The following is a 26,627-nucleotide window of genomic DNA, read 5'->3' as shown; positions in this document are numbered from 1 at the left end:
TACACATTATTACATAATGAAATACTTTATTTTGCTTCCCAACATAAGCTTATTTTTATTGCAAATTTACTAGCTTTGTCTCAGTCTGCACATTTTCCTCCAGGCCCTCCAAATAATAACATACGTCCCCACCCTCCCCAGTTTTGGTACCCATAATCTTTCACGTTATGGCACAAAGTGAAGTCTACATATTTTTCTAAGTCTTCAGGATTTACCATGTCATTAGCTGCATTAACAATAAGAATTCGTTTTAAAAACTTGCCTTAAAATAGGGATTATTAGGGAAGTTTCCACTCCCCATCGGCAGATTCTTTTCTCTTGACGTGCCCTTTGTCAGCCCTCCCCAAGCAACGTACGAAGCACCTCCAACTAACTGTGGTAGTAATTCCTTCTCCCAATAACCCAAGTTTATATCTTCACCTCCAAATCCTAATTTTATTTCAAAGGTTTGATTTTCTTGAAGAATTCATTATTTGTATCAATTGATAACAAAGAATCGTGATAATCTGACTATACCTTACGTGACACACTCAATCGATTCTCCTGATGGGACAAGTTCAGGAACCATAGATCTGTACACCTCAGGATACAAAATTGCACTTCCCCATAAAAAGTATATCCTGAGAGAATCGCGTGTATCTCGAATTTGTCACATCAGGAGAGTCAACTGAATGTGCCACGTGGGGAATCACGACTCAACATGAATTTTATTTTTTTTAATTCAAAAAATATATAATGGATTCCCAATTGGGTAATGTGTATTTGTAAGGCCAAAATTGGAACCAATATTTTAGATCGGTTTTAGTTCTGGGATAAGTCGAACAGAACTGGAATGGAGATCTATTTGTTGACACCCTTAAATCAAATTATATAATAGATAAAATAAAATAATTATTAATTATTTATTTATATAAGATGAATGATTTCAGAACGTATAAATGAGACTAATAGGAACAATAATAATTAAGAGCATTGCATGCAAAGGAGAAAAAGAATTGATGTGGTCATAAGGTGTAGATTAGGATTAAATTACCTGAAATATCAGCAATTTAATGAAATATTGAGTTCCGAAAAGTTGAGAGACTGGAAGTATAAGTCCTCCAATATGATGCGTTGGAGTAGCTTCCACAAAGCCATTGCAAAGAAGGTTGAAACAACCTGTTTTATTACCACCATCTGCCTATATATATTTAAAAAAAAAAAAAAATTCAAATCTATTAGTCAAATTTAACATGTATTAAATTTATTAAAAAATAATTTAAAACTAGAACTATATTAAATTTACTGTCCAATATATAAATAATCGAGTTCTATTGTCAACAAATAATCCTGGTGCCACCTGTGAAATTACATGTTAGTTATGTCTAACCCAATGTTTTAAATCTAAAATGTTTTCATTCCAAATTTTAATGAAAAATCAAATATAATTTGAATATGGATGAAACAAATAAATACATATAACTTGTTAAAATAATTGATGACTTACCATCCATCCAGCTTGAAGACTATTGCGCAAATCGTGTGGACCATTTTCAATCCACATTTGAGCTGCACTTCTTTGACCTGTTTCCACGTGTGGATTGTATAGATTGATGCGGCCATCGAGTCCCTTATATGTCATTTTTGTACCTTTTTTTGTTCTCATTATCGCATACTGATTGACAAATACATTAATTAGAAGATAATTTGATAGTAAGTCAGAATTGACTTATCTCAGTCATCTCGTATTGTAAGAGTCAGATCATTTAAATTGGTTTAAATTCATTTAATATTACATATTTAGATAATATTTTCTTATTATAGCCGATTACTAGTATATATTTATTCACAAAATCTATACTTTTATATAGAAAGCTACATTTAAATGGACAAAAAAAATTATTTCGATTAGCCAAGTTTTTATAAGTCAGTCGATATTTTCAAAATATAGGATAAGTTAACTTATACATTGGACGATGATCACTTACATGTTGACCAGGGAACTCAGCTGTAAGTGGATGAATATTTGCAGTACTATATGAATTTGAGAAAGATTTAGCTCTTATTAGATCTTCCTTTCGAGTCCTTGGGATTGGAACTGTTCCTTCTGGGCAATCGATACTTCTTAGTATAGACTTTGAATATTGATCTACTGATGAAGTTTCATCACTCAACTCTTTTGGACGAGAAGTAGGTCTCATCTGTATAGAAAACTCGAACAAAAAAACTTGTAAATGTGTAAATTTCCGATCGAACGAAATGATATAGGGAGAAAAAGAGGGGTGGATATATAAGATACCTGGATTTTGTGATCCTCGAGTAGAGGATGATCCAACGCGGGTTGCTTGTAGATGTCAACACAATCAATTACCTTGCCTTCTTCGGTCTGAGAATGTATTATTAATTATAAAATTCTATTAGAGCATTATTTTCCAACCCAAATTCAAACACAATAGTGGATTATTTTTATTAAGAAAAAAAAAAACCTATGGGCTGTGGTAGGGGCGGATTTAAAGTGGGGGCTGTTGGGGCACTAACCCCTACAAGAATTTTCAAATTCTATGGATCCCCACAAGAACTTAAATTCCCGCTCGAACGAAATAATATGGGTCGGACGTATAGTAGGTTGGATCGGAGTTATCCATGATCAGATCTGAATTTTTATCAGGATCTGAATCCAACTTGAATCCTATGTGCTAAAACCAAATCCGAATTATGACATGTTCACTGAAACCGAATACTACCTGACCCGAACCGATACAAAATGTTGATTTGGGTTGGATCTGGCTGGATTTTAATGAATCGTTTGACTTGTTCCTTTTTTTTCCCTTTCCTCCCACATTGTTCCATTAGAACCCTTTCATCTGATAAGAATCCATGTTGTTAGAAAAGTAGGATGATATTTTGAGAAATCTAAAATTATAGATTTTAAAGCACTAAATTATTTGGATCTAGGCTGAATCCATGTCCAACCCATATCCAATCCGTTTCAAGGGACATCAAACAATATTCGACCCCTTTTTCATTCGGATTTACTCTAAGGATCCAAACTTGCAAAATTCGATTGTTAGACCACTCTGATTTTGGGTCAAGTCCAACCAATCTTATACCGTAAGTGGAACTACCCATCTACTTAGCTAATCTCGAGGGTTGGCCTTCAATCATCATCCTTAAAACTAGATGTGGAAGGCAGGGGCGAAGCCAGGATTTTGCTCATGTGGGGGCAATGAAGGGTAAAAAAAGTTTTGTGGGGGACAATTAAGAGTGGAAAATTTTTTTGTAGAGGCAATAATGGCAAATTTTTTTATCCGGTGCACAAATCTATTGCATTAGTTCACTAATCGATGTACTTTGAAAATTCTTGGGGTGGTGTAAGTGCCCCAACTGTAAATCTGCCCCTGATGGAAAGTTAGAAAAACAAGGAAGAAAGTAGATGTATCAATTCACATCTATCTCTACTTAAAATCTCATCTCGAGGCAATGTTTTAGTTGGGAGAAAAATCAAGACCATTTTGACCAAAACATTTTCAGAAATCAATGTTTCATTCCAGTCTCAGCCAAAACCCAAATGTCCCCGATGAAATATTAATAAAATAAAGGTCCCATCCTTTAAACCATGGAAAATTAATAATTTCTTAAAAATCTAGTAAAGATTATGCAAATTATTTACTCCCCTAGTTTGAGGCAAATAATAAAGAAGAAATAAATAACAACTCCATTATATGTATGAGTCGTCATAATATGACACCCCCATCACAAAACCATAGATCATTTTCTTCGGCATACACAACACCATTAATAATCTTCTTGTGTATCTCAAGGCATTTGATCTACGGTTTTGTGATGGAGGCGTTTATCAGAGGGGAGCATGTGTTCTACATATAAACACTACCTGAATTGTCTTGATGGGGGGGTTTATTGAGACTCTTGAGTTGTCTCTCAAGTCCAAGTCTTCTTCTTTTGAGATACTTCTCCCTCCTTCCACTCCATAGTGGCTCAGACTAAAAGACAATGCTACCAACAACAATGCGTGAAATCCATCAAAGCCATAGATTGAATCTTCAATTCAATGCTTTTTTTTTTGATTGATGAAGTGAAGCATGATTCTTTATTTAAAGAGAGTACAATAAATGCTATTGATCTTTATAATAAATATCATTTTAAATGTTGTATTGTTTTTATTAGGAAAACTTAAGCACGCATTTATGACATTATCTAGACGCTGAGTAACTTTACGATGAGGAGGGGCGGTGGTGCATCGAAACAATAGTGAAGGAAAAGCAGCTAGAGGTCATCTAATCATTGGTAAATCTTTTTTTTTTTTTTTTTTCGATGGGCCAAAAGCATCAAATTAATTGAAGATGGGAGAAATTCAATGTCTCTAAGTCGTTTAATCCAAGGAACATAAAATATTCAACAGCCTTGATGTGCGAAGATGAATATTAAGTCGACTCAATTTTGGCCCAGTTATTCCATCAAGCCCATTATCACTCAAATATGGATATGATGAATACTTATTGGTTTTTCCTTCATTCGTTTTTCGATGCACCGTCCCTCTCATCTCTATATAGTGTGATGATGATTGACAATATAGAAAAACAAACAACAAATTGATACTCAATCATACTTTTCCTAAAGTTTAAGTTAGAATATTAGATTAGAGTATTAGATATGAAGTAATGTAATAACATGTATTGTGATACACCTAATCATATTTTAGGATTAGATCAAATAATTGAAGATCAGAATAATATCTAATTAGATAAGATAACATTCAATTGCAGTTAGGACTTCTTTTGTTTTTTTTTTTATGTAAGCCCTTTTTAGATGAATTAAGTTAGTAAAGAAAAAATCTATTTTTCTTTATTTCACATGGTATTAGATCCTTGATCTTCTGATAAAGCTTAAGGTCCTGATTACATCCTCGATGCAAGCAGGGCAACATGTCATCTATTTCACCATTTTTTGTCATTACAAAGAATTGAATTTTATAAAAAATATCAACCTCATGTCGACTTCTCATGCAAGGAAGCAAAGTACCATTTATTTAACCTGTTTTACCAAAACATGAGCTCAAAATTAGAAAATCCTGAAAATTGTAAATTATTAAAGTGGTTTAACTAAAATATTTTGATTTTGTAAAAGATAATTTACTATTTTTGGAATTAAAATGGATACTGTGAACCAACTAGCATTGGAGACAATGACCAAGGCATCCCACTAAAAAGGAGATGTCTTTAGTTCAAGCTCTCTTGTTGGTCATCTACAGAGATTTATCCCTGCTTACCTAGTATGTGTGGTGATGAGATCTGGTGCTCTAAAGAGTTTAAATATAAATTAAAATTTATTCATAATTCTGAACGAAAGAAAAATTAAATAAAAAATTTATGATTAATTTTTTTTTAAAGGCCTATGTATCAATACATAACGAAATACTTTATTTAATTTGCTTAAGAACATAAGCTTACATTTATTGAAAATTTACTAGTACTTGTTGTTTTATACTCCACAAGATCCTCCTGGCCCACCAAACGAGAATGTTTGTCCCCATTCTCCTCCTTCAATCCCATAATACACCAAGGCATAACATGTAGGCTTATCTAATCCTGTTTCCAAGAGAGATTCTTGAGGATTTACTAAGTAATTAGATGAATTAACAACTTGTATTTGTCTAAATGAACATTCATGGTTGTAATGACCGTCGGGGAAATGTCCACTCCCCAACGGTGGAAAATTTCCATTTGGAAGACCCTTTGCCAGCCCACCCCAAGCAACGATGGAAGCACCTTCAACTAAAAGTGGCAGTAATTGCTTCGGCCAATAACCGACTGCTATATCCGTATTGCCGTGAAGGAACCACCAATTTCCAGTACCAGGATCCTGTATAATTAGAAAATAAAATGTCACATAAATCAATAAGTAAGGGCTCCGATTTTTATCGTTATAGTTGTCGTTAGGAATACTATTCGGAATAATTCTAATCATAGTTAAAAACTCATTGAGTTGGCTATGAACTGGTCAATTTTGACTTAACTCAATCGATTGGATTTTGATCGAGGTGACTCAGTCCCCAAATTCAATGGAACAAACTTCCTAAGTCAATCCAATCAGAATTGTTATGATAATATTTTTTTGTGGAGAACAAATAATAAATATTGTTATTTATTTTAAAATATATAGAAAATTTTCACTCGAATTAGCCAACTACACATGGGTTTTCAAACTGACTAATATTTGATCGAATATCTTTATTATTATAATGAGAGAAGGCAGAGTAGAAGTGTTTCAACACCAAAATTTACTAATCTTCAAAAACCTTATAATCGATATTTTAAATTATAAAAATACCCTTTTAAAACATATCTCTTTGCACATGCCATCTTCTAGTATAATTAAATGACAAAAATGGTCATAGAACTCCTGTTGTGAACCAAAATCATTTATTGGAACAATGTGTAAAGTTAAGTAAATTACCTGAAATATCATCATGTTATCAACATATTGAGTTCCATTATATATGGAGGTCGGTTCTAGAACGTCTCCCACTACATTATCTTGGTTAACTTGTACAAAGCCAGAGCAGAAAAGGTTGAAGCAACCACTCCAACCACCATTTACCTATTTGATATGAAAGACATGTAATCTACTGGTCAATATATATATATATATAAATAAATTTATTTAAAAAATAGTTTAAAAAAATTAAAACTTTCAAACTTACTGTCCAAAATACAAATGATCGAGTTTTATTGTCACCAAATAATCTTGGTTCCACCTGTTAAATTACATGTTAGTAACACATCAAAATGGAAGAGTTCTATCTTGGAAGGGGCATATAATGTCCAAATCAATGTTTTAAAATATTAAATTAACCGAGTTTCATAGTCCACTCAGAGAGTTCGGTGTTGTTCCTGGTTGACTCAGTAAATCAACTCTTTTTTGGATTTGTATTCAATCATGCTTTCAGGAAGTTGGATTGGACCAATAAGTCTTTTCAGTATAATTTTAAAAGAGAGGTGCTATTGGCACCCCAACTTTTACTTGTTACATTCCAATTAAAATAAAATAAATAAAAGGATTTTTTCCAAAACGTGCTTAACTTATGTCCAAATTCCAGTTTTGGTACACTGTTCATTTTAATTCTCAAAACATGCATTTTGAGTGAAGTCGTCACTTTTAAAATCAATGAATTCCTTGGTATATTTACGAATTTGAAGATATTAAAAGTGATGAACTCATGAGTTCGTACGTTATAAAAATGATGAATACATGTTTTGGGAATTAAAATAAGTACTGTACCCACCTTGAAATTTCGTCATATTTAACGCTTGAAATAGAGATTTACCCATAAATAAATCAATGATGGAAAATAAATAAAAGTTGGAGTGCCAATAGAATCTCTTTTTTTATGTCTATATTTTTATTTGTTAGAGTTAGGATTTTATATGAGCCTAATCTTGTTGTAAACAACTACTGAAGTTGTTTGAACGTGTTATAATGCTTTGTAATGTTGAGATAATAAGTTTTGTACCATTTTTACATTTTAATCTTTAATTAGGGTGTAATAAATAATTTAAGAAATTGGGATGTAATAAGTAAAAGTTGAGGTGCCAATAGCAACTTTCTTTTAAGATTTGACTCCATCACTGAGTCCAGTCAAGTTGAAAACTCGAGAGTTAACTTTGATATATATATATATTATTGAGTGTATATTTTCCTCTACTCTCAGACGCGTCATACCCTAATTAAGTCTCGTGACCCTCTTATATTCATACATAGTTCCCCATCTTATATTCATAGATCTTCCCCTTTCCACAGATGACTCTTGGGTGGGTCATATTCTTTGTTCTTCACAAAGTTATTGTTTATAATTGAATAAGTCCGTTGAGATTTTGATTGGTTACGTATATAAAATTTTTCACTGAGTTGACGTGAAAAATTTTCAAATCATTTTGACTAGTTAGTTCTATTCCATGAGTTTGGGGGTTCGGGTTTGGAAATGTTAAATTATTTTTAGAGTATTGATAATCTGACATAGCCACGAAGGCAACTCAATCGACTTACCTGACATGACGGGCTTGGAAATCGTAGATGTGCTCTCCTCAGGATACATAACTACAATTTCCCATAAAAAGGTGCATTTTTAATCCCAAGGAGAGCACATCTACAATTTCCGAGCCTGTCACATCAGGTAAGTCAATTGAGTGTGACATGTTATCATGACTTATTTTTATTATTCCAAAATTTTATGAAAATCAAATATAATATAATAATGAATAAAAGAAAGTATATATATATACATACAGTATGGATAAACAAATAAATAAAAGAAAGCATATTAGATGACTTACCATCCATCCCGCCTGTAAACCATTGATTTGATTACCTTGACCATTTTCAATCCACATTTGACCTGTACTTCTCTGATCTTCTACCACTGTTGGATTGTAAATACTGAAAAGGCCAGAGACTCCCCTATATTTCTGTTTTATAATCTTTTTCGATCTGAGAATAGTTAACTGAATCACAAACAAAGTAGTGAGAGGATGGAGGAAATTACTAAAACAGCTATATATATTTTGAATAATGCTGAAGTGACCTCAAGATTGTACCTCACATCACACATCCTGACGTGAAAGTGTATGGGAATGATAGATGATTTTTATTGAGATACAAGTAAAAAAGCATCTATGATTCCTAACGACTTTCACGTCAAGATGTGCGATATGAGGTACAAGTTTGAGGGCACTCCAACACGACTCATATATATTTTTTAAATTATTGAATCACCCATATATATAATTTATGAATTATGCCATATCCGAATGTAATCATCTTCCTTTTTTATATATTAAAAAAAAGTTATCTAATGTACATATAACTTGATGAATTTATCCTAATACTAAACTACAAATGTGATATATATATATACACACAAACTAAATTGTTTGCCCATCTTTGTGGTTAAGGGGTAGGAGAGGAAAGATAATAAAATTGACTGGGTATTTTTATAAAGTGGGAGAAGAAAAAAAATAATGAAGTTGAAAATTATATTTGACATTTGTGGTAAGATCAAATCCCAACACCTCTTTGTACGAGGGTAAATGAAGTGGGGACAACCTTGTATTATATGCCAGAGTATGTCTGCATTAATTCTCATTGTGTGTGTGTGTGTGTGGGGGGGGGGGGGGGGGGGTTAAAAGGGTAGAAGGAAAAATAGTTAAGTTGGAGGGATACTCTAAGGGAAGAGAAGAGGAAAGATAATATTGAAGGATATTACTGGAATATGGGAGAAAAAGAAAAAAATAATATATAAAGTTGAAGAGATATTCTTAGAAAGAGGAGTAGAAGAGGAAATGCAATGAAGTTAAAGATATTCTTGGAAATGAGAAAAAAAATTTTGAAATTGTCTTCTAAATACATTATATATGGGGAGCTAAAGATTGATAAAAAGGAAGGAGAGACAACCATCCTTTTTTTATTATATAGAGCACAGTTTGCACGTGTTAATCAATACTAGCATCTCTTTTGGTGTTAAGGGGTAGAAGAGGAAATACAAAAAAGTTAAAAGAGGTATTAGTAAAAAAGGGAAAGAAGATGAGAGACAATATATAAAGTAAAGTAAAATGGTATTTTTTTAAAACCCAACCCCTCTTATTGGGGGATAAAAATGGGGATTAAATCGTTGGATTTTATTATATAAATATACTTGAGAGTTTACCGGTGCTTACGGCACGGTCATCCTCTTTGGGGTTAAGGGGTAAAAGAGGAAAGTCAATAAAATAGTAGGATTATTATTATAATAGAAAGTAAGAGTGTAAAGGTAAAGTTGTGAGCACATTATTGGAAAAAAGAAGAGTAGGATAAAGACAATAAAGTTTGAGGGATATTATTGAAAAATGGAGAGAAGATAAAAGAGAATGAAGTTGGAGGGGTATTATTAAAAAGGGGTACAAGAGAAAAAAAAATAAAGCTGAAGAGTATCTTTGAAAAAGGAATAGAGAAAAGAGAATAAAGTTGAAATTATTCCTCAAAATGCATGCAAGATTGAATTTAAACGGCTCCTTATGAGAGATAAACATTGGATTGTGTCTTGTTACATAGAAGATAAACACACATCACCCATTACACTCATTCCCATAAGATGCACGTCTGAAAAGGAAAATTTTGTAAAACATTGCAAGTTGATTTACTTATGGTTGCAAGGAACAACTAAATACAAGAAAATCATATCCACACACATAAGATGTGAATCCAAATTTGTGTAAAACAAGGACTATAGTCTCATTTTAGCCTCAACTAATGCATACTTGAGCCTGTTTGTATCATCTCGATTTGAATGAGTTAAACAATTTAATTCAATTTAGATTTATTATATGTATCTAATGTTGCTATTGCCACACTAATTTTTTACTAACGCCACAGCAACAGTGTGCAATTTTTTGGGTGATTTATAAAGGAATTGGTGCGGTGTTAGTAAAAGTTGGGTGGTGTTCGAAGACCCTAAAGTAAGCCAAATATTTTTTCAATGTATGGGTTAGAAGTTATGGAATGGACTGATTTTTTTTTTTATGATTATCTCTATGATAAGGAGATCACCTGTTCCAAAACATTTTTCCCCATCAAAAGTGATATACAAAAATCAGATGGTCTATGATTCTTCATCGTGTAGACTAGGATGAGGGAACTTAGATTTTAGATGATGATCACTTACATGTTGACCTGGGAACTTGGTTGAATGTGGATGAATATTGGTAGCATATGAATTTGAGAAAGATTTAGCTCTTATTAGATCTTCCTTTCGAGTCCTTTGAATTGGGACCGTTCCTTGTGGGCAACCTATACTTCTTAGTGTAGATCTTGAATGTTCATCTATATATGAACTTCTTCCATTAATCAATCCTTTTGGACGAGAAGTTGGTCTCATCTGTATAGAAAACTCAAACAAAGAAACTCGTAAATATTTACATAAACAGGCCATTTCTTTTAGGGTTTTATAGATTGAATTAAACAAAAACAAGAGAACAAATATTGTGGGTTAGAAAAAATACCTGGATTTTGTGATTCTTGATCAAAGGATGATCAAATGCAGGTTGTTTGTGGATGTCAATGCAGTCGATTACAGCACCTTCTTCGGTCTAGAAATACATTAAGACCCGTTAAATCCTATACTAGAGCATTATTAATTTACCAACCCAAAGAAATATAAAAGTTGATTAATTTTCTAGAGCTAAACCCAAAACTCTAGGCAGAATCAGAGGGCATAGAGTGAGTTTGCCACTATGAATCAAGATCTTTCGACTCAGAGTAAATTAAACCTAGTCAAGATCGATCTCTTCTTTTGAAAAACTTCGCTTATTTTTATAACTTGACCGAGTCTATCTATTTGGATTGGTGTTTGATGGTTCACCATTGGTTAATAAATTTCAAATTTGGGAATTCACTAGAGGGTTAAGTGTTAAGAAAATAGGTGAAACTGAGGTAAGAAAATGAATCGAAAAATCAAACATAAGATGCAATCACACAAAGAAACATAGAAATTTTACGTGATTCCCTCTAGATTGAAGTACGTCCACAGATCACACCGATTCTACTATGAAGAAAAACTCACAGTTACAGATTACACCATTTCACCAAAAATAAGAAATATAAATATCCCAAAAAGTCTAATTAGGATTTTATAAAATATTGGTAAAGTTACAAAAAATACCCTTGATTGAAGGCGTGACTAGATTTATAGTACTTTCTTATTGACTAGTACTATCAGGCTACACAAACCACAACAATTGTCCCAAATGAGAATCTCTCAAGCTCTTTGTGGTGTTTCATCCCATTTAAACATGTATGTATGTATGCATGTATGGAAAACGCTAATGTCCAAGACCTAGTGGGGACACTAGCATTCTTCAGATTTTGTATTTCCCAAAAAGCCTTTACCATTTTTGTCTTTTACTATAATAAAAAGATATGGTATCTTTGTATATATAAATATTATTTTTGTAAAGAAAATGCTGGTGTGACTTTAAAATTCACTCTATTTCACACTTTACTCATGTGGATGTGTACACAAAACCATAGATACTTTTCATGGAGATGCGAGTGAAAAGCATCTAACATTTTGTGCCACCTCCCGTCAACAAAGTGTGAAACAGAGTGAATTTTAAAGTCACTCCAACACAACTCTTTTTGTAAATATCACATCTCTTAATGGTGTTTTAGTCTTTGTGGTATAAATACTTTTTCAAGAATACCACCAAGATGTGTGATATTTTGTGGAATACCATTCACAAATACCAAAATACCCTCCTCATTTTGTATTAAAAGTAAAAAATGCTTAGGGTATTTTGAGAAATTTAAAGTTGTGGAAAATGCTTGCATCATGTGAGATCTACGACGTTTTCATTCCCTTATAGGAATTTAAACGTCTACAATAAACAAAATCGATTGAGATCCTTTAACTCACTAAGAAACATGAAATCCAACTACACAAATCTGTTTTAGATATACATGCCATATCCTTGGGAGGCGTGTATTATTCGAACCATTATATTTCTTGTTGTTTTTTTTTTAAATTTTTTGTTTTTATGGATCACAGGATCCAATTTAATCATATATTTTTCGATTAATATCATTTTGATGGATTGCTTTGTCTCAGTTCACATTATCTCTACATAGGAAAAAAAAACAACAACAACAACATTTAATTCCTCATCTTGAGTCAATGTTTCAGTGAGAAAAATTGAGACCGGGTCAAACGAAACATTTCTTGATAGTCAACATTTCAGGGCTAATGCCGTGTTCCAGTCACGACGGAAATTGAAATATCTTGAACAAAATAGTCCAAAAATGGTAAGAATCTTTAAAACCTACGAAAGAAAAAATTCTTAGAAAATCTAGGAAAGATGTATGGAGATCAGTGTTCAGTACAAATTATTCTCCCCTACCTTAGAGATGTGTGGCAATGTTGTTGTTTAAGCATAAAAAGAGAGAGCTTCTATTGCCACACCAACTTTTGCCAAGGCCACCCCAAACGTGTGGGTGATTAACATATGAATTGGTATGGCGTTAGCGAATGTTGGCGAGGCAATAAAATCTCTCTAAATAAAATAACAACTCTAAAGAGGTATAAGCACATCAGTAGTACCTGAATTGTCTTGATGGGCGGTTTATTGAGAGTCTTGAGTTGTCTCTCCAACTCTAAATCTTCTTCTTTTGAGATAAATCTCCCTCCTTCCACCCTATAGTGGCTCTGACTCAAGGACAATGCTACCAACAGCAACTGGATGGAACCCATCAAAGCCACAGATTGAAGCTTCATTGCTTCTTCTTTTTTTCATTGATGTAGTGAGGCTAGCTTGGTTCTTTATTTAAACAGAGCAACATAAATGCTAGTGTTGTATAATAAATATGGTTTTAATTGTTGTTTTGTTTTTATTTGGAAATCTTAAGCAAACATTTATGGTATATTTGCAAGCTATCCTTACTTCATTGATCATCTAACTCCCGAATTTGAAATTTAAATCCAACAGTGAAAATTAATTTTCTTCAATTTTCTTGTATATGAGCCCTAAATAATGTCCAAGTAATTTGAGGTGCAATGGTGTGATAAATCAATGATTTAATTGAATTGCTTTTAAATGAGATTACTTCTCATGCGTTATCGGAAACTTTCTTTTTTTGTTGCATCTCTCTGGGTGGAGTTTGAACCGTTTGTTTATCATTAGATATTAAGATCCATATGGGGCCAAGAAAAATATGAAGAAAAAGGCAATTTGGTTTCTTAAAGATTAGAGCTCATTGCATTTTGAAGATTGAGTGATTTAAACCAAAAAAATTCTTAGAAACTGTCAAGTTTGTTCAATCACTCTGTAAAGATAAATCGATTTTGATAAGATACTGGCTGAATAAACAAAGGGATAACTTTTTTAGTGTTCTAACGTTTCGAAACTTTTCAAAGTCCTTTTAGCGAAAAACAAAAATCCACAAGAATAATATAATTGATAAAATGGGCCATTTTTAAGGGTTATTGGGTGTTTCAGGAGACTTTTCTCTAGATCATGTCCCTGCCCTTGTTTGAAACTCCAACGATGAACTTCACGATCATACGATTAATGGTAGGCCGACATCCTAACTAAAGCCCGTTCCCTTCTCCCCTTGGCAAGAACCAGATATGATGAAGCAATTCTTAGTTCTCACTTGTTGAGTAGAAAAGCGAGTATAACCAGTTTGTATATAATATCTTCCAACAAATGCTTGTCCCCTAGAACTCCCCTCCTTTCCTTGGAATGTTTATTACTTTCATTTAACAATCCCATTAGCCGTACTGCACCCCATGGGAGGCGAGACAAATCTATTTTATATCCTGAAATGCCAGATTATGAAGTTTAAGCTAATATCTGTGATAAAGAGCGAGTATTTCCACATGCCATACAACGGAATTTGCCTTTTTAGACAATTTGGCTGGACTTTTATGGTATTGCATCATCAGTTTGCTAGTAACATAGAAGTTCTGTAAACTTGATATTGAGATCACCTTAGCAAATGGGCACAAGTAAAAAAGTGCAATTATGATTTTTTGTTGCGAAAGGCCAAATAAATTGTTTGCAACCAAAATTAAGTTGCCTTCTGGTAAGAAACTCTACACCTTCACCAAAAGGTATATGGTTCATCAAGTTGCAGTGTCACCACATGTCACCAATTAGGGCAATGCATTATTTCTAGATCACATCCTCACAATCAGAGAAACTAACAAACATATGAGATCCCCCAGTGTTCAAGGCAAGAGTTGCAGATACACAACCAACCTAGACTATCTATGAGTCTTCCCCAAGCTCCACCCGCAGATTGTCATAGGGATAGACTTTTGGTGCCTGGTAAGAAGACAAAAAGAGAGCATCGATAAGTAGAAGATTTGGAAACGGTTCCACAGTTGCAGATGACAATATAACATTCTCAACACTGTGGACGGAAAAAAGAACCACTATATAATTACCTTAGGCTATGATTTCAGGCAATCGCAAAAAAATTAAAAAATTAAAAAAAGGTCAGCACAAAGGTGAACTAAAATTCACTTCTTGCCTAATCTAGACCAACTAAGTAGACTCAAGTCTCCCCAGCACTAAGTAATGTTTCAAGTGAGAATCTTTATGCATTGTGTAGCAGGAGGGACTCAGGAGTTAATTCTTAGCTTATCAAACACACAAAATAGAGAAGTTGCTTCTCATTGGTCAAATTTTTTTTATTGATCCTGTATTTATTATTATTATTATTATTTTTTGATAATTTTTACTATTATTTTTTAATTGATAAATCTATATTTATTATTGGCAGGAATGATCAACATATGCATTAAAATGGGAGCTTGCATCCACTCAAATGCTTATTCTGTTTGTGTAGGGGTGGGTGGGGTGGGGGCCCACAATATTGTCAGGGAATCCTACTTCGCACAGAGTATAAAATGGTGATGCCAGAATGGAAGGAAACTTAACATACAACTCCACAAAGGACGGGCATAAAAACTGCATTGCGTCTACCCAACCCAGAATGCCAAGTGCATGTTTGGATGTTCCATGCTTTCCAGACTAGTCTAGCCTAGCTCAGTTCACAGCTGGTCTGTAATCAACCTAGAACTAGTTTAACTTGCTGTCTTGTTTGGGTAGCACTTCCCCTAATTGTGTATCAGAGAGCAGAAGGAAGAAGTTCTGTTCCATGTCAGTGATGATGCTTGGTAGTGCTAAATGGTTTGAAACCTGTGTTCTACAGTCATGAACTGAAATTTTGGACCCAATGTTCTAAGAAATCCAGTTAAAAGAGAAGAAATTCAACCAGTTCATAAAGGAGATTGACTAGAAATTAAGGTTTTCTGTGTGTATGTGTGTGTGTGTGTGTGTGTGTGTGTGTGTGACAGAGAGAGGAATCAGTTCCTTGACACAAAGGTTTCCAAAAGGACACCTTTGAACTGGTTTTGTTAACAAGACTGGAAATGACAGGGACCAACGATGTAGGTCCAAAAGGTTACCAAACACCTTTCAAGTCAATCGGGAATGGTTTGACCTTGCCTGGTCCGATTTTGGGGTTTCCAAACAAGCCCTATTGTCTCCTTAGTGGCTGAAAGCAAATCTGGCTACAGATAACCAACAAAATGTAATCCTTTCTTTTGATAGCGGCAATAGCATCAATTGAACCTTAGACCTTTTAGATAAGGTGCTAGGTTTCCAAGAGCCAACAATGCAATCATCTCTTTAAGTCTTTTTTTGATAGGTGTCTCTTAAGTCTTAACAAGACACAATGATTATAATTGCTTCCCTAAACAAGGCCTTGTTGTTTCCCTAACTCTCCCCCATCCCCTCTTCGTACCAAAATGTGCAAATGCAAGGATCATCTCTCCAAGAGTAAAGAAACCTCATCACCCCTGGCGTCTTCTCCCACAGAATTTCTAGTGGCCATCTTGGACCTATAAACCATTAAAACTTCTTAACTATCAATTTTTTATTAGAAGTTGAGAAATTCTGGATCTTCCATTCCACAACCAATTTAACTCAACATTTTTGGCCTGCTTACAAAAACTAGATCTCGACAGATCTTCATATGAAAGAGAAAAATATTGGAGTGTCCTTAATTAGCTGAATAATATTTTAAAGACAGAAAATGCAGAAGAACAAGAAATCACTTTGTACTCATGCAAAAGAACAAGAGAGGCATGTTGAGATGAACCAACTAATGGGACATCAAACTTTGCCACACTAAAAGTATGGAAGAGAATGATGGAACAAGGCTAAAGACAATATATATATGAGTACCGTTCAGCAGCCAACGTTGGGGAAGCTAACACAGAGCCAACGCCTTTGTCCTATATGAGTTAAAAGTTTTGGATTGGGCTGATTTTTTGTGAGGATTATCCCTAAGGTGAGGAGATCAGCCTCACAATAAATCAGCCCAATCCGAAACTTTTAAGTCAAATGGGACAAATTTTGGCTCCCAATGTTGACTGTCGAACACTATCCTGTATAAGAGAGAGAAAACCAACTTGGTTTTATGCCAAGGAGATCAGCGATAAAGGAAATCTTCTACTTAAACACACAATGGAAGAGTTTCTAAAGATAAAATGAGAGGAAGAATTTCCACATGGTTTTTATTGATGGAAGATGTTCAAATGGATATATTTGAATTCACGAAAGATATGTATTAGCGAGATGTGACATCAAATGGTCATTCAGATGAGTTCCCGTATAATAAGCATATATTACAATCGGCTCAGAGACCATGTCTTTCCCTAGCCATTCAGGGTTATCTTAAGCAGAAACGTAAGGCCATCAATGAGAAGTTGAAGGTTTGGAACAAGAAATCATTTGGAAGAGTCAAGGTCAGAAAAAAGAATGTATTCAATCAGATTAAGAGGTTGGACAAGGAGAAAGAGGGGAATTTGCAACTCAATCAAATATTAGAAAGGGACACTTTGAGAGTGCAATACTAAAAGCTCCCAGTAACGAAAGAAATCAACTAGAGACAAAAAGTGGTTGAAGCTCCCAGTAATAAAAAACAGGGGAATTTGCAACTGAATCAAATATTAGAAAGGGCCAGTTTGAGAGTGCAACACTAGAAGCTCCCAGTAATAAACAAAACCAAGTAGACGCTCCCAGTAATCAAGTGGTTGAAGGAATGGGATTGTAACACAAAGTTCTTCCCATATGACAATGGCTATCGCAGGAAAAATCTAGAAGATAAAGATTCATGGAAGGTGTAGTAAACTTTTATTGGACAATATATTAGGAAGACTTTAGTTTACACCCTGCCCTAGACAATAAGGACTTCAATGGAATTTCTAATAATCCCAATCATGGCTTGAGAGGCCTTTTGAAGAGGAAGAGGTGTGCCAAACTATTGGGGAATTGAGTGGTGACAAAGCTCCTATGCCTAGAAAATTTTTCTATGATTTTTTTTTTCAAGAAGTGTTCGGGTATATTATAGGAGGCAATTCATGGTGTGATTATCTAGGACTTCTTCAACAATTGCTTCTTAGATTACAGATCAAATTGCACCTTTATCGCTTTGATCCCGACGATCAGTTTGGAGGAAGCAACATATAAAGTCATCTTGAAGTTGCTTGCATCAAGAATCAAAGCAATTATACTTTGCAAAAAAGAATCAAAGCAATTATGCCAATTATCATTGGACCGCATAGGATCTTCCATTAAAGGAAACAAAGGTGGGATGGAGTACTTACCAACGGATGCATTGACTCGAGGGTGAGTCGGGAGTTTCCAGGTTGATATATAAAATTGATCTTGAGAAATCATATAACCATGTGAGTTGGAATTATTGCAATAAATGCTTGGTTGAATGAGCCTCAAGTCAAAATGGACTGGGTGAGTTATGAAATATCTTTCCAAGAGTGGTAAGTTGACTATTCAAGAAAACTCTATCAAGCATCGCATATTCTTCCTTTTATTATCTCCATATGTTATATACATGCCAAGAAGGTTTGAGAAATTATTTAGAAACCTTTTCAAAGCACGATAAAGACAATAATTGTAAATTTCATCAGGTCAGTTGGACGGGCATATGTGTATGAAAAAGCAAGAGCGTTACATATGAGGAATTAGAGACTCGTGGACCGCCCTCTAGGGATTGGCTCGAACTGAGATAGTTGTGAAAAAGAGTCAATTCGGGCTAAGTTTGGCAAGCAGGACCTTTAGGTAGGAGAGTGGGGTAGCATGTTATTCATACGGATGCAGGGTATGGAAGGGTATACTCAAGGTTTCCCAAAGTTTCATCAGAAAATCTCATTCATATTGAAAAGGGGAAATAGGGTGTGATTTTGGGAGCAACTACGTTGTGCGGAGGTATCTCTTATGGAGAAATTTACTTTCTTAAATGATTTGTCAAATAAGAATATGTCAATAATATACAAATTAGAATAAGGTTGGGTGAAGAAGGGAAATAATGATTGGGAGATGGCTCCATCTCAAGTCTTATTGAATGTAGCATCTCATTTAACCAAAAATAGATCGTTGGATCTAGGAAGGCAACCGTTATGAGGTTTTCTCGGTTTTATCATTTTATCAGTTTCTTTCTAACATTTCCATCCTCTATTTTCCCTTCTACTGTGATTAGGGGCTACACCATAACTTCAGCAAATTTCTTTCTTTATTTGGTTGGCTTCTTGGAATGGTATTCTTAATATGGACAATATAATTCGACAGCATTTTATCTCCGCTCTACCTCGTTACCCCTTTGTAAGTCCGACGGGGAATCTATGAATCACATTTCTTCATAGCTCCATCTCCAGTGAAATTTGGGCTCACTCTTTTTTAATCTTTTTAACATATCTTCAAGTTTTTTGCTCTTTATCAATGCCCTATTGGAGGTTTTGCTTCAACTATGCAATTTGTTTATGGCATCGAAAAGGATATTATGGACCATTATTCTTTTTGTTGCCTAATTGGAATTTCAAGAGGCGAAATCACCTCATCAGATTATTATCTCTATTTTTTGGTGTAAAGCCTATAAGGAGTTCAAAGGAATCTTCCTCAAAGATTTTTTTTTAAATAGGATTCTGTTTGTAATATCATAGACTTATAACTAGCATGTCTTTGGTAGCTCTAATAAGGTGTAGCATTTTTCTCACTCTTTTTTTAATCTTTTTAAACATATCTTCAAGTTTTTTGCTCTTTATCAATGCCCTATTGGAGGTTTTGCTTCAACTATGCAATTTGTTTATGGCATCGAAAAGGATATTATGGGACCATTATTCTTTTGTTGCCTAATTGGAATTTCAAGAGGCAAAATCACCTATCAGATTATTATCTCTATTTTTTGGTGTAAAGCCTATAAGGAGTTCAAAGGGAATCTTCCTCAAGATTTTAGTTTTAAAATAGGATTCTGTTGTAATATCATAGACTTATAACTAGCATGTCTTATGGTAGCTCTAATAAGGTGGTAGCATTTTTTCCCTTGCCTTTGTACTCAAGTTGGTCATCTTGACTCCCCAATTTTTCTCTCTATAAAATTTAACTACTAAAAAAAAATGAAGTAATTTCTCATATTCAGGAAAAAAACAGTCCATTGGTACATGTTATATGCAAATGACATAAAGCAATTGATGAGGACTAAAAAAGGAGAATTAAAAAACTAGAACTCCTAAGGGATGTTTTGAAGACAAAAGAGCTTCAACATAAAATGGACCATTATTTTTTTTTCACTTTCAGGACCAAGACCGATTAAAAAGAGTGCATCTTTAAGGAGAGCATATATAAAGAGGTTACGCAAGTAAAGAATTGTTGGCCATGAAATACCCGCGAAGCATCTTTGCTCATGTGTAGCTAATCCAAAGAAAGTTAAAAAAAATGTATGAAGAACAAAAAATAATTGTTGAAGCTCAACTTCGAAAAATGTTCTCAAGCCAACCCAAACTGCTAACATTGAGAATCACAATAGCCCAAAATAATGCAATGCTCAAGGTTTTCAATACTCCAATTGTGACTAAAGACTGCAAAATGCAGAGTATAAGGATCTTAAGGCTGCAAAAATTTTAAATTGCACCTTGTATGGTGGAGAGAAAGACTTTAAAGAGGGCAAAATTTGCACATAGCGTTCTAGAGGGTCCTTTGAGGGTTGCAACTAGTGTGAATGGTACTAGGATGTATAAGGCAATCAAATATGTGAATTCTTGAAGTTGTCCAATGAGGATGTATAATTGGACACAAGAAGGCTTGGTGTAGGTAATTGTTGTACACTAGATGAAACCTTTAGTTAACTTTTGTTTCCAAAAATAATTTATTCCCCAAAGAGTGGCCAACACGTGTCCGGTTTGGATGAAGTGTCACAGGCTGCTTCTCTATGTGGGAGTTCTTCTTTTGTTTAAGTGGCAATGGAAAGAGTTTTAACAATTGGAAGGAAGGTTAAACCACCGAACAAAATTTGTGTACAAATAGGTTGTCTTCAAACCTATGTTTTTATTTGATCATAAAAATAGGTTGTCTTCAAACCTACGTTTTTATTTGCTCATAAAAAAAATTTAGATCTTTTTATATATCAAAAAACACTTAGATCATAGCAAGCAAATTCTAGGCGTAAAGCATGGATTTCAACTTACAAAAGGGATCTTAGAGGCTTTGTCATTCCAAAGCTAAAAGTCCGAGAGATGCAAAGAAACTCAAACCACCACAAAGCCAAGCCAATGCTTCATACTACAGATACAACCTTAGAAGTCAAAAAATTTAAATAAAAAAGAAAAAGAAAAATCTCAAAACCCAAAAGTCAACAGATTATAAACATCAAAATCCTAGATTTATAAAGTTATCATCACCTTTCCAACATTCTCTGCGATACGATCTATGCAAGGTTCAGGGAATGGAGTCCCATTATCCCAAACAAGTTCATCATTTACAGGAACCTGAATCACAATAAGAGCGATCGAATTTTTCAAAGAAATTTAGTTTCGGATGATCAATTGGTTGCCAACTGAATGAAATCAGACAAGATTAGATTTAGATTTCTAGGGTTTTAACAAATTTGATTACCGGTTTGTCTGGGATGAGGTGTCTGCCAACAGGGAGGCCCATACCAGATCGAAGGTGAAGAGAAGAGGAGATTGATCGACTCAACACACCATTGCCACCCATGATCCGAGACGCTATGATGGTTAATTTTCCAGCCATTTTGTTCACTCTGCGAGAATTTTTCCTCCCAAACCACACTGACCTTTCTATTTGGGGGTAACATTCCGGGTTTTGGTTTATATTAGGGATGCCCTTATATGTTTTAAAACTGATGTTATGCCCCTTGATCTTAGTTTTCTTTAAGAGACTAATGTATACTGGCCTATATGCCCTTGATTATTCCCCCTCCCCCAAATAATCATTCTTAGGGCTGTCAATGGGCGGGTTCGGACCAGGCTTATCTGATTCCTAACCCGGTCCTAAAGAAATGGTTTTTTGCTTATATGAGCCCTCTTGAAGTCGTAACCCGACATTAAAAGGTTGACATCGTGTTCGAGTTGAATAAATAATAACTATTTAATAAAAACAATCATTTTGGTAAAACAAATAATTATAAAATTGGACATATACCCGTTTTGGAAAACATCAGACGAACATGTCTCATTCAATAATTTTGCAACATGAAAACCTGGTAATTTTGAATAATTTAGAAAAATTCTCATACAAAATTAACCTAATTAGGTTTATTAATGTTAAAATGCAAGATTAAGCTTGCCCTTAACTTAAAGTTAACAACCCTTTTTTAAAATTAATGGTGAAAATTTGATTTTAATAATTAAACTTTTAATATAAAAATGTCACGGGTTCAATGCAATGATAAAAAGGGACTACTTTTAATACTCAAAACGATCATTTGTTACATAACTCATGTTTTGGAACCCAAATGCCCCCACTTACAAAAGAAAATTTAACACTAAAAAATATTCTTATAAATTAAAATTTTCTCTTTCCCAATCTTTTACACAATTTAACAAAGGAGGAAACTCTCCATTTTCTTTGTCAAACAATCATTGGAGCTTTCCACTAACGATTCTCACTCTTTCCACCAACGATTCTCACCTTGGAGCTTTCTTTCTAATGTTTTAAAATTAGTTTTATGCTCTTATCAACCTTAATACATTTATCCTATAAAGTTATGTAAATGAAAAATGGTAGCAAAAAAAACTTAATGATTTCGCAAAATCTTTAGAGTATAATTTCTAAAATTTACTTATTATTGAGACTTGACTCTAAGAAATTCAAGTCTTGGCACTGAGAGAGTCAAGTCTCGACACTAGAATGTATCTCTGGGTTGAGTCTCAACATTACTTATCATTGAACCTCAATGAAATATTTTGTTTATTATTCATCAATATTCAATGATAGGTAACGTTGAGACTTGACTTTGAGATACATTCCAATGTTGAGTCTTAAGTTTTGACATTGGGTAAATTTTAAGAACTATACCCCAAGAAATTTTGGAAATCAATTAATTTTTTTTGTTATCATTTTCTATTTGTATAACTTTGATGAAGAAATATATCAAAGCTGATAAAAATATAAAAAACGTCCTTAAAACATGAGAAAGAAAGATATGAAAGAGTAAGAGTCGTTCATGGAAAACTCCCATGATCATGAAATAAACATGAAAGAGCACATATCTACTAGATTTGTGATCGTTTTTAAAATTCAGAGGTTTGTTGATGAACTCCAAGGACTATTTGATGGAGAGAATTGAGAATTGTCTCCCTTGTTTGCTAGTATAGAGAAGATTGGGAGGGAGGATATTGTAACGTATAAGAATATTTTCTAAGGATTTGGAAATTGTAAATGGGGCATTTCAGTAAAAACATGGGCTAGTGTAACCCCACTCCCCTCCCCCACCACCCAAAAAAAAAAAAAAAAAAAAGGGTAAAATAGTCCCTTTTTGCTAGCGTTACTTCCGGTCAAGATAAATCTAATCTTGCCTTTTTCAAGGGATTTTTATTAAATTATCGTAGATTTTACAAGATACCACGTGGCAAGCTATGAAATGAAAACGCGGGACCCACCAGATTTCCAACGCTTACGTGGCACGCTTCAATTTATGTTACGGATAAGCCTGTAATCTGACTAATCTCACGAGTTCTTCCAACTCTCAGCAATTCGAAGACGATGGCATCTTCTCTGTGTCTCACCAATTTCAGAGTTCTCGAAGTCCCTAAATCCAAAGCCCTGATTTTTGGTTCAAAACTTTCGAATCCTCCATTAATGGTGTCTTTTCCTCTTCGATCACAGCAGAAGAAGAAGATTTCGAGAATCTCTGCTTCTGTCTCGACGCAGGAAGTTCGCACTAGTCCGGATGATCTTGTCGCCTCCATTATTAACAAGGTTAGAAACCTTTTTAATGAAAAGATCTTTAAAAAGGAAAAAGCATGTGGAGTGTGTTTGAATTCGAAGTTCATGTTCTTCGATTAGTTTATGAAATGTAATTGAAAGATAAAATAGTGTGTTTGGTATTTGGGGTGTCTGGAAATTATAATTTCTGATGGAAGTTTCATGAGTGGTCTATAATCCGAAATTTAGCCTATTGTCGATTCGTAGTGATTATGATGTGAAAATTTCATCTTAAATCAGGAAGATACGTAGAAAGTTAGAGTTTTAAACAGTTTGGGGAAAATTTCTAATCTGGTGATTCACCTGTGTCATCTTGGTATCTTTGGTGAACGAGCGAGATTCTTAATGAGAATCACTGACTTGGAATTTGAAAATTTTGGTTCTCATGAAAACTTAGTGCATTTGATTCTTTAGGTGACTGGATCCGATGGAGGAGTTTCTTTAACAAACGAAGAGCACAAAGAGGTATCCGAAATAGCTCAGCAACTACAGAAGTACTGTGTTAATGAACCAGTAAAATGCCCACTCATATTTGGAGGTAAACTCAATTAATGGCTTTTGATTAATCACCAAGTTATGTCATTTTTCCTTGTTTCACTCGTTTAAGCAAAGAACCTTCGATGAGTAAAGATCATGGTTTTAAATCTCGTCCGAGACCGAGACGACTTGTCCGATATGTCTTGGTATCGTCCAACAACGAGACGGATTGACAAGTCAATGTATCGGACGAGATTTAAAACCCACATTCATTTTTCTCATTGTTGAACAAGATGTCTCAAACGTATCGGAAAACTTGTCCGAGATGACTCGGTCTCGCTCACGGACGAGATGAGATGTCAGAACGAGTTTTAAAACCATGGTAAAGATTCCACTTTCATAAACTGCTTTTTATTGATAAAATAATAAATTGAAATGATATATGGGATGGCGAGCATATCTTTGTTTCCTAACTGAATTAAAGCAACATGTAGTTAACTTATAATTGCTCAACCATTTTGCTACAAATTTTAAATGTCAGTATATCACTATTCCATCTGGAATTTGCGATTTTGTTTTAACTTTAGAAGCTATTGAGACCTAAGGATCAAGTATGCAATTGTTACTATGAAATTTTTTAATCCAATTAATAAGGTCATATCTGAAACATCTACCACTATTATGCTCTTTCACAGAATCAATGTGAATCCTACTCAATATTCATTTTTATGATTTCTGAAGTTACTAAATGAAGAATGCAGATTCAGATTTCCTGTGAATTTTTAGTTTCCTTTGAAATCCTCCAATATCTGCCCCATGATAATTTAATGTTATTCAGACTGGGATGTCGTGTATTGTTCGAGGCCAACATCACCTGGGGGTGGATACCGGAGTGCATTGGGTCGTATGGTGTTTAAAGCAAAAGAAATGATTCAGATTGTGGAAGCTCCAGACTCTGTGAGAAACAAAGTGTCTTTTTCTGCATTTGGTTTCCTTGACGGAGAGGTTTCCTTGGAAGGTAGATTACTCTATCAACAGCTGCTTGCATTTCTTTTTTATGGTTAGAAAATAAAAAAAATAAAACATGAAGAAGTGGTTCTCCATATTAGACATTTTCCCAGGTAAAGATCAAATGTTTTGGTTATCTAACAATCCAATCTATTGGTTCTTGACATGCCATATCTTCTTTTACCCACCAAATTTGCGGGAAAACCTGAATAGTTATGTTTTATGGTAATTCAAACAGGACACTCTCCCATATTTGTGGTTTAATGCAATTTTTCCTCAATTAATGCTCTTATGATGTTGCATTTCTTCTATTGCTTTGAATGTGACTTAGGGCAAACTGAGGCAATGGATGATAAATGGATTCTTCTGCAGTAATGTTCATTTTCTTTCAAGCCAGAATGTAATTTTTCTTTTTTTTTTGGCTTTTCATGTATCATGAATTTCTCTGTATTAGTATTTGCTAACGATTGCCTTTCTAATATTTCAGATCTATGTACTTGTACAATTTAATATCAAAGTTGCAAACAAATTGTATTATAAAAGTATAAGATACTACTTGTATTGCCATGATATATGAAGACATGTAGACATCTATTCCTCGTAAGAAAATCTGGCAGGGTGATTTCAGCCATTTCACGGGTTGAATCTCCCCATTGAACGGGATGGACGGAGCTTGCATGTCTCCCAAAGCTCAACTAGTGCAGGGTAATAAAAGAACTCAAATGAAAAAGGAACAATCCTATTTTGGAAAGATCAAGTACCCATTTTCATCAATACTGCATAAGAGATGGAAAATTTTTGTTATACAAAGTTTGCATAATATGATCACAACTACTTGTTCAGCGGCAAGCATGGTGGATATGAAGGGCTTGCTTGACCCACAATGTAGCATGGATGCTAATCTGTTCAGCTGAATGCTTAGTGGTAGTGATTTTTGGATTTCCTTTTGCTTGGATGCATGCTCAGTATGGATGATCAATGTTTTTATTTTTATTTTTATTTTTTATTGATCCGGGAGTCTGTTTTTCTAATGAGATCAATAACTCGGCGATGACAGGAATTGAACCTGAGTATAAGGTATCGTCTTCCCAATGATACTTCAGAATTATACAATTATTTTAGAGAGTTTCTATTGCCACACCAACTTTTGCAAATGCCACCCAAAGATGGGTGTTAATTCCTTGGATTTACATATGAATTGGAGTGGCATTAGCAAAAGTTGGTGTGGCAATAAAATCTTTCTAATTTTAACCACCCAATTTTAATTCAATATTCCCCTCAATCTCCATGCTAGGGGGTGTCAATGGG

At 34.2% G+C, this 26,627-nt stretch overlaps 4 protein-coding genes across 4 annotated transcripts; 1 reads left to right on the top strand and 3 right to left on the bottom strand.

Moving 5' to 3' along the window:
- Nucleotides 1–1,024: 1,024 nt before the first annotated feature.
- Nucleotides 1,025–3,108, bottom strand: LOC147381978 (protein neprosin-like). Its single transcript, XM_086429733.1, has 5 exons — nt 3,031–3,108; nt 2,279–2,365; nt 1,968–2,180; nt 1,487–1,654; nt 1,025–1,033 (listed from the first exon to the last, which is right to left on the bottom strand). Exons 1-5 carry the CDS (start codon nt 3,106–3,108, stop codon nt 1,025–1,027), a joined length of 555 nt encoding a protein of 184 aa, XP_086285859.1.
- A 2,355-nt stretch (nt 3,109–5,463) lies between these two features.
- LOC147381977 (protein neprosin-like) lies at nt 5,464–13,302 on the bottom strand. The gene is made up of 7 exons (XM_086429724.1): nt 13,124–13,302; nt 11,031–11,117; nt 10,694–10,906; nt 8,331–8,498; nt 6,701–6,754; nt 6,454–6,597; nt 5,464–5,859 (listed from the first exon to the last, which is right to left on the bottom strand). The coding sequence occupies exons 1-7, from the start codon at nt 13,295–13,297 to the stop codon at nt 5,479–5,481; spliced, it is 1,221 nt and encodes a 406-aa protein (XP_086285850.1). The 5' UTR covers nt 13,298–13,302; the 3' UTR covers nt 5,464–5,478.
- Nucleotides 13,303–14,531: 1,229 nt separating this feature from the next.
- Nucleotides 14,532–21,704, bottom strand: LOC147381976 (NADH dehydrogenase [ubiquinone] 1 beta subcomplex subunit 8, mitochondrial-like). The gene is given in 5 exon segments (XM_086429734.1): nt 14,532–14,849; nt 21,074–21,101; nt 21,103–21,167; nt 21,287–21,373; nt 21,501–21,704. Coding segments are annotated over 5 exon segments (375 nt in total). The 5' UTR covers nt 21,639–21,704; the 3' UTR covers nt 14,532–14,792.
- A 1,862-nt stretch (nt 21,705–23,566) lies between these two features.
- On the top strand, nt 23,567–25,391 carry LOC147381975 (putative plastid-lipid-associated protein 8, chloroplastic). Its single transcript, XM_086429735.1, has 3 exons — nt 23,567–23,828; nt 24,249–24,372; nt 25,150–25,391. Exons 1-3 carry the CDS (start codon nt 23,613–23,615, stop codon nt 25,374–25,376), a joined length of 567 nt encoding a protein of 188 aa, XP_086285861.1. The 5' UTR covers nt 23,567–23,612; the 3' UTR covers nt 25,377–25,391.
- The last annotated feature ends 1,236 nt before the right edge of the window (nt 25,392–26,627 follow it).

The sequence above is a fragment of the Akebia trifoliata genome, unplaced genomic scaffold (assembly GCF_017979445.1).
Source record: "Akebia trifoliata isolate Shusen 1 unplaced genomic scaffold, ASM1797944v1 Contig00095_ERROPOS300000, whole genome shotgun sequence".
Classification (NCBI taxonomy): domain Eukaryota; kingdom Viridiplantae; phylum Streptophyta; class Magnoliopsida; order Ranunculales; family Lardizabalaceae; genus Akebia; species Akebia trifoliata.
This window is presented reverse-complemented; position numbering and strand designations above follow the sequence as displayed.